The sequence below is a fragment of the Heliangelus exortis genome, chromosome 26, assembly GCF_036169615.1.
Source record: "Heliangelus exortis chromosome 26, bHelExo1.hap1, whole genome shotgun sequence".
Lineage (NCBI taxonomy): Eukaryota > Metazoa > Chordata > Aves > Apodiformes > Trochilidae > Heliangelus > Heliangelus exortis.
In genome coordinates, this window is record NC_092447.1 from 5,509,823 (window position 1) to 5,522,717 (window position 12,895).

At 45.4% G+C, this 12,895-nt stretch overlaps 1 protein-coding gene across 5 annotated transcripts in view; it reads right to left on the minus strand.

Annotated features, from left to right (window-relative positions):
- Positions 1-6,789: 6,789 nt before the first annotated feature.
- Positions 6,790-12,895, minus strand: part of FLI1 (Fli-1 proto-oncogene, ETS transcription factor) — an 86,917-nt gene continuing 80,811 nt past the window's right edge. For all 5 annotated transcript variants that reach the window (XM_071768852.1, XM_071768850.1, XM_071768855.1 and 2 more), the window contains 3 exons: positions 11,642-11,704; positions 10,346-10,393; positions 6,790-9,409 (listed from right to left, as the gene is read on the minus strand). In XM_071768852.1, the coding sequence (XP_071624953.1) occupies positions 8,880-9,409; positions 10,346-10,393; positions 11,642-11,704 (641 nt within the window). In that variant the 3' untranslated portion in view covers positions 6,790-8,879. The remainder of the gene's footprint in view (positions 9,410-10,345; positions 10,394-11,641; positions 11,705-12,895) is intronic.

Genomic DNA, 12,895 nt, shown 5'->3' on the forward strand with positions numbered 1-12,895 from the left:
CTGCTGATTGTCACTTCAGGAAACGCCTGCCAGTCCCCGCCTGCCAGCGGTGCACCGGGCAGGGGACAGAGCACTGCAGTCTGAGCCCTGCAGCAGGAGAACAATGAGTGGAATTTCCTCTTTCTGTCCAGAGAGAGCTGTTTGTCACCACAGAGATAAAGGCCCAGGGCAGGGAAATAGGGTTATCGGGAGCCATGCTGCACACAGTGCCACTCAGGACAGACTCCACAGGAAGTCTATTTTGGGGGCTGTCACCCCTACTGCCATTAAAAGAAAGTTCAGTTAAGAGGATGAAAATAATGTAATCTTGCTGAGCAGAAGTGGCTGCAGGGAGCCACAGACTCGATACTGCAAAACAAAGACTGGTTTCTTTATCCATGACCCTGTTTCATGTCTACATCTCCACAGTTCTCTTCTAGAGCCTTACAGTTCTCCTCTCCCTGCCTCTCTGTCCACCCCAGCTCCAGGCTGCCCGTACTCTCACAGCAGCAGTGAGTCCTTTCCCAGTGGGATATGTCATGGAGCCCAACAGCCCAGTCAATATGAAGCAAAGGACTGGAGAGAAAGTCCTCCCTCTTCAGGAGGAGAGATCAAGACCATGTACTGACTGCTGGAGTAAGGCCTAAAGGACTTAGCTGAGACAGTGTTAGCCAGGCAGCAAGGCTTGGGAATAATGTGTCTGCACTAAACTTAATTTATCTTCTCATTTCACAAACAACATGTTTCTTCTACTGTATTTAAACATTTGTTCAAGCTGTGCATAATATTTCAATCATTTTGAAATAGATGTACCCTCCTGCTGGCAAACGAATAAGGCATCCTGCTGACTGCTGAAGAAAAGGCCATGAATTAAAATAACTGCTTTTAGTAAACTTACATATGCTAGTTAGCTGTCACTACACACTCTTTGGTAGTAACTGGTGAGAAGAGATCCCTAAATAATAAAAACAAACAAACCCTGGCAGACTGTTTAGATACTCATACTGACTTGCACTGTTGGAATGTGGCAGACCACTGCTAACCAGCTCCCAGCAATTGCCTGGATAACTTGTACACACTTCCCTGTAAACTCAACTACTCCCCCATAAACAAGTCAGCAGCGTGCAAAGCCCTGACACAAGTGAGAGCAGCTGAGGTGTCATATCCTCTTTTCTCTCCCCAGGCAGCAAACTGATGTGGTTAGACTCACAAATTCAGCTAGGAAGAGCCTTTATTTCCCCTTCAATTCACCCCTGCCTTGAAAAGCCATCGTGCTGGCTCAATTCCTGTTCCCCACACAAGCAGGGAGGAACCACAGCACAACACAAGGGATGTGAGCAGAGCCCCTGCCACGGCACAGGGGAAGCTGAGCAAGTTCCTAAACCCTCTGGTGAATCTCTGCCTACAGCTTCTTCCTGCAGCCTGGAGAACCTCTGTCACAACACCCTCCCTGGCCCTCAAGCACACATAATCCTGTGACAATGTCACTGGAACAAGAGTGAGGAAGGCTGCTATAGGACACGGTGTGCTTGCTGAGGCCAAGCTGACATCCTGGGGGCATCTGCCTGGGAAAGCTTATGACATGAACAAATGCACTGCTGCAAAAGACAGACATAAATCACCCCCACTCCAGGGTGGTGGACAAGCAAGGGGAGGCTGGAAATGAGACATCATCACTTTGCATCTCCATTTGCATGCTGCTAGCCAAATTTACTCATGGGAAATATCGAAGCCCTTGCTTTCGTGGGTGACTGCATCCCTAGCAAGCTCCGCAGAGACTAAGTGACCGCATTGTGAGTTGTGCCAACTCACACCGAGGATGCTAGAGGAGGCAGGGGTGCTGCCAGAGGGATGCCAGCGATCCCGGGAGCTGCCGCTGGATGGCAGCCCGTACCTCCGGATCACCTCCCAGCTCCACACGACCCCGAGCCAACTATGGCAACCTGAAAGCGCGAAGCAAGAATTTATTGGGGCCGTTCCTTATTTTATTACACAAAGTTTAATGCAGTTAGTGACTTATTTTTGGAACGAGCTCTGCTAGTTGGATATATTTAGGCACTTCAGAGAAGTGTTGGGAGGCTTTAATTCACGGCAGTGAATTCAGAGGTGATGTGTAAGTGGAGGGCTGGGGGCTGTAAACATCACGTCTGCATCTAAAGCACCCTTAACAGAGTCTGTAGTAGGTGGAGGGGGAGTAACAGTGAGGCTGGGCCTGGGGAGACCTATATTCCATCTGTAACTTGGAGCAAGTCACCTGTACCCTGCTTTGAGCCTCAGTTTCCCCAGCTGTTAGAAACGGGCAACACCACAGACCCTCTGGGGAAAGCTTTTTGTTCTGGTGCCACGTTTGCTCTGCAGCAATGGCCAAAGGCACCTGTGCAGCTGAAGCCCCCCTGCGATCTGGAAGTGTTCCTGGTGCATTACAAACCCTACAGAAACTGAGGCAGCGGGCTGACTTAAAGCGATGCGTGAAAAACTATCGTCTCACTTGAGGGTACTTCGACTTTCCAAGCACATCCATCCCTTCGTGCTCCTGAGCCGGGAGCTTTGCAAGCACCCCCAGAGGATCCTCAGCCCCTTAGTCCCTAAAGGGAGAGGGCGGGCAGACCCCCAGCCTGGAGCCTCGCAACCCCCGCTGCCAGCACCTCGGGACCCTTCTCCTCTGCCATCCTCACGCACCCCGGGGACCTCACCGCACCCACCTCACGCCTGAGGAAAGGCGGACAAGGCGGGACGGGACCAACCGACCCCTCACAAAGCCCGGGGCGGGAGGGGGTGTGGAAGGGACAAAAACCAAAAACAAACAAAACAAACAAAAAACAAACAAACAAACAAAAAGGGTTTTTTTGGGGCTTACTCACCGGGACCGCTGCTCTGAGGAGACCTGACCGCTAACGGCCGCTCCGCGTGCCCGGCCCCGCGGCCGCCGCGTGCGCGGCGGAGAAAGTTCCCGAAGCCTTTTCCCAGCACCATCCCCCCCCCCCAAAGGCACCAATTCCCCCCGCTTTTCCTTGGTTTTAGCTTCTCCGGGGGGTGTCCCGAGCCCTGCAGGGGACACAGAACCGGGGCGTGGGTTGTAGCCACCTCCTTCGCTTGCCCAACCGAGGTGGTGCTGGCCCCAGGCACCCTGCAGCACCCATGGCCTCTGGGGAGCAGGGAAGGTACAGCAGGCCCTAGCAGCGCGATGGGCAGCTCCAGGAGACAAAAACTTTAATAAAAAGCCAAAGCAAACAAGCTTGCAGCAATTCCTGGAAAGGAAGAAGCAAGTTCTTGTGCTGAAAGAGCTGGACATCCAACTGCCAGAGTGCCTGGGTCAGTCCTCCTCCTGCAACAGCCAAGAACTTAAAGTAAAATACAAATTTTCAACCTCTTCTGCCTTCTAGGTAAGGAGCAGCTCGCTTCCCTCCTCTGGATTTAAAAAAAAAAAAAAAAAAAAAAAAAAAAAAAAAAAAAAAAAAAAAAAAAAAAGTTCCCTGCTTGTTTTCTACAGCTGCAAACATTGGCTTAAGGGGCAGCTCAGCTGCAAACATTTGGGTCAGTATTGGGTCAGCACTTGGACCCCTAACACCTGGGCCAGCACTGGGGTGCAGTGTCCCCTTAGGGACAGCTGTGTCCCCGCTGATCAGGGGACATGGGACAGGGCTTGGGTGGCCTTTTCCTTCTTGTGACAGAAGACTCAGAGCTTTCCACGCAGGGGTTTCTGCCCCTGTCACCAAAATTTCACGACACACAAGCTGAACTCTTGTCCTGTGCCATTCTTTGTATGACCTTAGCTGAGGGTTTCGTAATTCTTTCCTACTACGATAGAAAAGTCAGAGCTCTTTTTGCATCTGCTTTTACAGATGAAAATCATAACATATATGTTATGCTCGGTATTGTGCAAAAAGTACACAAATAGGGTCTTTGAAGTGAGTTTATAAACCACAGCCCCTGACGTGTCACTAATTAACACCAAATGCAGCCACACTCAGTCTGATGGGGGGAACCCAGCCAGGCTGAGGGCTGACACTGACTTCATAGAGGTCATTAAAAATCCTGTCTCAGCACAGCAAAACAGCCTGTAAAAAAATGAACCTATTATTGCAGTGGTATAATAAAACGAAGCTGTCTCCTTTAACCCAGAGTTTAGAGACCTATGGCTCTTTTCTCCTGACAGTAGGGGTGGGAAACAGCAGCTGGGTTCATCAGTGCTTTTATTGCAGAGCTTCAGGCTTTGAGTCATTTACTGTCACTGGGAACAGTAAGAGTGCACATAAAATATTACCAGCTAGGTCCAGCTTCACATCAGCTACTCACAACAACAGAAGTTATGGCAAATTTCCCACATAGTTAACCTCTCACTAGGGCTGGAGGATACTTTTTGGGCAGTAGTGAGAAATCCTTCCTTCTCCTTACTAAGGGGAAGTTCTTAGCATGGGGAGATCCCTCTGCCTTGCAATAGGTGCATGATAGAAACCCACAGGGGTTTGGAAATTCATCCTTGGGGTTGAAATACAGTTCCTAGGTGTGTAAGAGGATGGGTTCTGGCATACAAGGATTACAGATAGGAGTCATCTCTGGAAAGGATTTGGCATCTCCTCACTCAGAGCATCCAACCAGTGCTTAAAGCTGGGAATGCCCTCCTCTAGAGTCTAAGCAGTGATCTGGTGGAGGTAAAAACATCTCTTCAGTGTATAATTCCAAGCAGGTTTTAAACCTGATGTCTGTAATGAAGCAGTAAGGATACCTTCTCCCTTTCTGTCATAGGCAGGCATGATACAGGAACATCTCAAATTAGAAACAAAATGCCACAAAGATCCCAACTGGAGCTCAGAGGCTGTGATGCTGTCACCATTTCTACTTAATATAGAATCAACTCATAGCAGGCAAAATGCAAATGTAATTCAAGTTTGGGATATTTAAGCTGGATCCTGTTCAGTGTTTGAGCTTGGGGAGAAGAACAGAGGTACTGGCATACATGAGATCACTAGAACTTAACAGCTCCATTACCAGTGAACTCAATGGGAGCAGGGCTTCCTGGTGAGGTCTGAATTCTGAACTTCAATGCTGAGAAGATTCTCTCCTATCCCTGCTGGCTCACAGCTCACAACCATGTGATCCCAACCAGCTGTTTGGTAAACTTTCTGATTTAAGCCTGAAATACTTGGATTCCATCTGCCTTGTCCTCCTGGGAAAAGCAAGAAGTAGCATTAGTACTGTCAAATTCCTTGTTTATTTTCTCTCAGTGTGTACCAGCAACTTGGGTTGGGAGGGGGAATCCCTCCTGTTAAAACCCCCCCAGAGCTTCCAACATGGCAAAATCAGGCAAATATTGGGGAGTCCAAAGGGGCTACTCTGATTTGGGTGTCATTACTTCTTTTCCTGAGGAATGTAGATGTATTGAGATCTTAGGAAAACGCCTGGGAAGTGCCCCACCAGCCTGAGGCTCTCTAGGGCATTGGTGTGAGGTTTCTTTACTCCAAGTTCTTTTTATTCCATGGGAATGCAGCCTCCAGTGGGTGGCAAACTCTGTCTAAAGTTAAATATTAGCAAATGCACTGGAGAGAAGAATGAAAAGAGGCTGACAGTACCTGAGCTGTGGCTGCTGCTGATCAACTTCCATCTCAATCTCCTTTAAAGTGTTGCAAGTTGGACAGCCAGAAAGAGACAATTCTTAAATCTTTTTTTCAAAAGCCGCTTTTTTTTTTTTGACCAAGGATCCTGCTGACTAAATTTTGCTATCAAAGACATCCCTGTTCTCTGATAACCTTCACATTCTGCCTTTAGATGTTATTTTTTGTGCAGCCTCAGTCTTCAGACTTTCCTATTCCTGGCAAGGGGGCAGGCACGCTGTACGAAAAGAAAATCCTTGCATTTCTCTTGATGCGTAGCCAGAATGCATCTGGATTGCAGTAAAGTGACAAACAATAGAGAAAAGCAAAAACACACGTGCTCCAATGACTAAATTGAGCAACTATGGGTGAATACACAAAGGGAGCAGCTCTGTGGTGGCTGAGCACACACTAACATCTCTCAGTTTCAAAGCCCAGCCTTGCTAATCAAGCTGGTGGAAGCTATTGTACTAGAGACTTCCCAACAAAAGGTTGTGTGTGGAGGAAGGAAATGGTGTACTTGTGCAGCTATGGATTTCTAAGGGTTTATCAAATCAGCAGAAAGATCAAGCTATCTCTCAGGACCACCGTGTGTCTGCAAAAATACAGGAAGTGCCTGGGCCTGACCTTTATACACAAGCAGAAGATTCCTTGGCAGCCCTTGTTTTTGCAGCCTCTTACTCCACCTCAGGAATGCTTTGGAGCACTGGCTTTCCCTGGGGTTTGGGGATAGGTGAGAAACACCAGCAGGCTGGTAACACAGACCTACATTCTGCCAATGACTCCTGAGTACTCTGAGGAGCAAAGAGATGGAGATGGTGAGGAGGCTGTGGTGGGGAGGGAGGCTGCGTGTCCTGGCATCACTGGGACACGGGCAAGGGGCTGCTCCCAGCTCTGCCACCATCCTCGTGCAAGACACTTCACCTCCTTCAGCTCTGGCTACTCTGCCACTTTCTCTCTCTCTCTCTCTCTCCATGGTCAAAAGATGGAGCCCAGGTTTCTGATTTAGACACTTCAATGGCTAAATTAGGTCTGATCAACACCAGCTCCAGAGACAGAAATTTGCTAGGAGGTCCATGTTTTTTTATAGTGATAAGGGTTAGGATTGCCTCTACTGTGGAGCTGCTTTGTTTTCCTTTTTAGCTATATTTAATTTAGAGGCAACGTTCATGCTTTATCTGTAGGCATGAGAAGGGAGGGAGAGAGTGGGACCATATGATACCTTAGAGAAGAAAACCACCATTTATTTTGTCACATTTTTTTTACATCATCCTCTTCATACAACAGTTTCATTGTAACACTTAATACATTTTTTAAAAAACACCAAGATTACTTGCAAAATTATATATATTTTAATATCCAAAAAGTACATTGCATATATATAGTAGCAAAAGCCCCATTTCCATGGGTAATTTCTTCATACTTAAACTTTGTGATTATTGCAGTAATGTTACTTAGAAACATCCCGAAAGCACTAAGACCTAAACTGGTTAGCTTGATCTTATTTTTTTTTTCCATTTTGTTAAATAATGGCATCAGTGCTTCTGTTTAAAGTTATGAGCAGACTAGAAAGTTCTGGTTTCAGGCACTCACCCTGCAATCGGATGCACATGGACCAGATCTTGCACTCACCCAGAGTCCCAGAGGTTGTGTCTAGACTAGATATTTGTGATCCTGTTAATTGGTTGCCAGTTAATACAACTTAGCTAATAGGTTGTACATGGAAGTCTCATCACACACTCCCCCCCACCCCCAACATCTGTTCTAAAACACAAATGCTTGTGGTTTACCCTTCTGTTTATGGCAGCAAACCACCATTTGTGGATCATCAAATTAACATGTGCAAAATTAGAGATGGCTGAGGCTTTTTGGATGTTTAAAATGTAAATAAAAACCCCTGGTGAAAGTTTTTAAAAAATGCTACAAGAAGCATTCAATAATTTTCTCCACGGAGTGGTGAAGATCTTTCCAAAGTTCAAGATTCTGGTGAAAAAGAATCCTAAAATGTTTCAGGAGCTGCTTTTAAAAGGCTGGTGCCTGTTTCCAATCAGCTTAGATGCAAACATGTTAGCTAAGTGTAGTTAATTTGCAGACAACTATGACAGGCTAATACAAGGAAAAAACTCTACTCCAGACAAACCCAGGGAAATCTGGAAGATTTCTGGCTACTTTGGGGGTCATTTAGGGATCCAATTGCAGGACCAAGGCTATCTCCAACCGATACATTACTCATGTCTTAGTTTTTAATTTTTTTTTTAAGCAAAAACGTACAAAGCTACAGCCCAAATGTACAGATTGAAAAGATGTACAAATTACATTAAAGAAAACAAAAACAAAACCCAAAACAACCCACAAACAACTGAGCTGATAGTAAAAAACAAACCTGCATTTGTGACCGAGGTCAACTCGTTTTATTTAATCTTCCTTTTAAAACTGTGAAATATAGGGAAAAATAACTCTGCATAATTTATACAGTAATTTGCCTTCTGCTTTGTTGACCCTTGGGATGATGGTCTGACAAACGCACAGCGTTCGCGAATCCGAAGCATGGAGCTGTCCCTCAGACTCTTCTGGCAGAGCTCAGGGATCTGCTGTCATTTATTTTACTTCACTTTTGCTTTCAAGGAATGTCTGTGCTCAACATTAGGTTACTTTTTGTTCTGGTTTCTGATGTTTCTGGAGTTAATACCCAGTCTAACGAAGTTGTACGCTCTAGAAAAGTTCCTTCAATGCCCTTTACTTCTTAAAACATACATGTGCATATATATATATGAATATATATATATTTAATTTCCAGTTGGGTGAAAATCCTCATCTGCCTTAAAGCTAAGATTCCAGTTGCAGTCCCCTGCAGCCCAGCGTCCTCCGCTCACTGATCAAATTGCCTACCCTCTCCACAGTGAGAAAAAACTCCGTGTAGTCATCTTTTCCTACGACCCACAGTTGGATCTATGTCTTGTCAAAAACCTTCGAATCCTTAAAAATTTCTCTCATCAAAGAGCTAACAATCATTCCAGGTAATGGTGAACAATCTTCATCATCAATTCCTACAGAGGACAGAAACATTAAAAAAACCCAAAGAAAATGCAGAGTACTGGCCCAAAGAAGCATCCATCTCTCAGTCCAAGACACAAGAGGCAAAGTTACAAAAGTAAAAGGTTTGATCCAGGAATAACCAATATCCAGTTTTAATTCTTCCCCGGAAAGGCCACAATTATCCATTAAGGGTTCCCTAAAACATCATAAAAATCCCAGAAGGAAAGAAAAAGTCCAACCAGACTGGTAGAGGCCACTTGAAGATAAAAGCATCTAATAATAGCTGCCCAAGTGAGGCGATACGTGGGCGTTGGGGTGGCGAGGGACGTTGGGGTTTGGATAAATGCTTCCTGCAGGGGGGGTCCAGTATGGTGAGGCTGCTCCAAAGAAACTGGATGACGTGACAGGCATGGAAGAAGGGTGTGAGGGTACAAAGTTCACCTTCTGCTGGTGGGCATGGTAAGATGGCATGTAGGGGAGATCTGACGGATACTTGTACATTGACGACTCAGTGGGGTGAGGCTGGAGAGCCTGGGCAATGCCATGAAAGTCAAATTTGTAGGCATACCTCTTGCCATGCACTTTGGTCATAATGTTCTTATCGTAGTAGTATCGGAGGGCTCTGCTCAGCTTGTCATAATTCATGTTGGGTTTGCTCTTACGTTCCCCCCAGCGCCGCGCCACTTCGTCAGGGTCCGTCATCTTGAACTCCCCGTTGGTCCCTTCCCACGTGATGCAGCTGGCGTTGGAACTGTCCGACAGCAGCTCCAGGAGGAACTGCCACAGTTGGATCTGCCCGCTCCCTGCGAGAAGGGAGCCAAAGAGGAAAGGAAATGACACGGTGTTTCCTGCTCAGAAGCAAAGACAAAGGCAGGAAACAGAAGGGCTATCTCGATCTGGACTGGGAACTGCTCCTTCAAGCCTTAGAAAGCCTCGCGTAGGAATGGATAAACTGTTCCCAGCAAACAAGTTAGTCAACCCTTTGTTCTGTTCCTGAGTCTGAGGTCAGATTAGATTTCATAATGGTTGCCTTTGGCCCTAAATTCTTTGGGCTGTTCATAAACAGGCTTTTTCCCGAGCATACTGTTCTGCACAATTTTTAACTGAATGGTTGACACAGTGTATTGCAGCTCTCTATTGCTTACTGTTTACCATGGATATTGTTTTGGATACCTACAGTTTTCTTTCCAGTTGGTGAGCTGAGTTACATAAGATTATTTCTTCCCCAGACTGAATGACTCCTACTTTTATTCGGTGTGGTTACACTAATAGTAAAGAGCCTTATGAAGATGCTTCTTTACAAGCATTTTTTTCCTCCAGATCTTATTCCCCAAAGTCAGGGATTGTTTTCTGCAGATGACCTGGTAGGGGCAGTTATTATTTGGTGACTTTCAGAGATGTTTTGTGCCTTCCATTGTGCTAGTCCACAGCAGAGAGAGAAAAACTAACCTGTACTGCAAATCTGAGAGACCAAGGTTTACGTCCCCTATAAAACTCTCCTTAGAGTAACACTGGTTTGGGGTGAGAACTTTCAGGAGGGTGATTTTGTCCTGAAAAAGATGCTGTTGCACTACTTTCCTCAGTTTTTATGTGAGAACACAGCTCAGGTCCATGGCTCTCACATCCTACCCCAATGACAGAGGACAGCAGCTCCTCATCCAGCACAGAGTGGGGCAGGAGATCAGAAGGAAAGCAAAACTTGTTGTTAATGGTGGTCTGAAATGTGAAGATGAACTCACCTGGATTGGCAAGACGGCTACTGGTGGGCCCCAGGATTTGATAGGGATCTGAAATAAAAACCCACACCAACAAAAAGCTATTTAAAAAAATGTTTTATCAAAAAAAACCCAAACAACAATTCATTATTGTTTATTCTAGAAACCACTTCGAATTTTAACTTCCTTTCTTTACTCATACTGCCTCTTCTCCCAGGGCCTGGAATAGACTCGATGTGTTCCATGTTTCTTTTTTTAGCAAACAACCACCAATTATTTATGGAATCCAAAATGGCAAAGTGGTTCTGGCATTGGTTTCAGACTTGCCTGCTTTCAAAGATCCTAATCTCTTCAGACATACCCTGCACTTATGTGTCAACTACAAAACACAGACTGTGAAAAAGAAATGTGGGACAGTAGAGCAGGAACAACTTAGGGGCATATGTATTTCTCTTAATAAAAAGAGTGGGACAGCAGATGAGGTTTTGGAAATTTATTTGTTAGCAGTGCAGCTTGCTTCCCTCAGAGGTCACTGAGATGTTCACCCACCTCTCCCTTACTGAGTCAAGCAGAGCATTAGACAAACGGGAGTAGCAGGAGCTTTGTCACTGGCTCCAATGAGGCTGAGTGTTTCTTGAAACCCCCCCGATGCATTTATTAGGAATTCTTTCCCTTTTTGTGGGGCCTCTTCAGCCCTAATCTCTACACTTCTCTTTTGCTTCTCTCTGGTTTTGGTGATTTGGATCTATAGCATTTGCTCGTGGATTGAATCTGTGCCAAAAGAACCAACCTCTTAAAAAAAAAAAAAAAAAAGGATAGAAAGCAGCTGTGCAAAGCAGAGAAGGTGGTATTTAGCTTTTCAAAGGCCCCTTGGGAAACTAGCAGGAAACACTACTGCTTGCTGCCCAACAGGGTTTGCTTTTTTTATTTGGTTTTCTTTGACGCAGGGGAAGCCTTGTTGGTTCTGTTTGGATCTCCTTCCCTCGCACATGGCTGCAGCAGAGGTGAAGAGGTAACCAGCAGACACTCCACTGCTGCAGCACAAACATCTCCCTGCCCCTCACTGCTTCCTGACCTGTGTCACAGCATGGCCTGATGCTTCAAAGGAGATGCAGCTGAAATGGGGACGTTGCTTTCGGGCTGGGAAGGTGCAGCAGGACTGGTTTGGAACAATTGCTCTCAGTGAGTTGTTATTGTCACCCTTGAGTCATTACTGAGACTTCCCTGCAAGGCTCTGCCTCTTGGTCCTGTGCCACATTTATTCACCCTGCCTGGTACCAACCCAATTAACAAATGCAGTGGGGACAAAGCCAACTGTACCTGGCTGGGGCCTCTGCTGCTCTGTTGTCTTATTCACATTTTGTGTCCCTGCGACGGGAGGGCCTGTAAAGACAGAGAAAAATCTTAGGTGTGCAAGAACAGAGGGGGAGGAACAAACAGAGAACAAGAGAATTATGAGATACATTGAACAAGAATAGTAGTGACAGGGAATGGAAAGGTTTTCAAAGCCTAAAAGCTGATAGTTTTGAGATCACACCATAAACCAAAGAGATTTCACTAGAAATCAAAAATCTCATTGGAAAATGAAAACGTGCAGATGAGGCAGTAAAAAGTCTGTATTTATTGTTATATATAGTATATACTTTTTTGATTTTCTGTCCTTTATTGCATCTTCCATTCTAGTTTACACCCATGTTTTGAACCAAATGCTGGATTTTTTTAACTGTTTGAATTCTAACCTTCCACATTGGAACTTGATTTTTACCATTTTTTTGGGAAATGAAAATTCTTTTTTAAAGCAATCTTTTTATGCAAAATCTTTGGGGTTCATCAAATCAAACATTTTGTTGAAAACATCACGGCCATGTCTGTAAATGACTTCAGCATATGTGCCTTCTCTTCATATCATTTCTCCTAACAGCAAACTATAAAATCAAAGAGTTTGGAGCATGTGTAGCTCCAAAAGCTGCAAAGCAAAGGAAATAAAACACAACAGCCAGGTTCTGCTGCATTTATTTGCACCTGGTAGTATCCCATTGAGAGCCAAGTGTGCCAGCTTGCCCTGCTGCACAGGGATGTGCCCCAGCTGTGGGAGCAGGGCAGAGGGTGGCTGGGTGCCAGTGGGTTATTTTAGCTAAAATATGGTCTTTAGGAAGAGAGAATGGAAGTTTCTAGTGAGATGTCACCCAGAGGGAATTCAGGGACACTGTAAAACCAGTGTAAGAAACAAGAAGTCGGGTGAGTAGGGCTCCTGCAGTGGGAGCCCTGGGGATTTCTGTGGAATCTCTCTGAAAGCAGTAAGAAATGGGGGTTGGACTAGATGATCTTTCGAGGTCCCTTCCAACCCCTATGATTCTATGATTCTATGATTCTATGATTCTAAGAAATGTTCAGGATCTGCCCAAGCTCTCTGTATCTGTCCCTAAAATAACTACACCTGACTACACCTGGGTGCTTAACATGGAGGCTGTGTTTGTATGGAGGGTTTGCTTCTGGTCTCTTAATCAAATCCTGAAATTATTAGAGGTTTGTGCCTTCATCTCCAATACACAATTCAGTAATAAAAGTATTTGT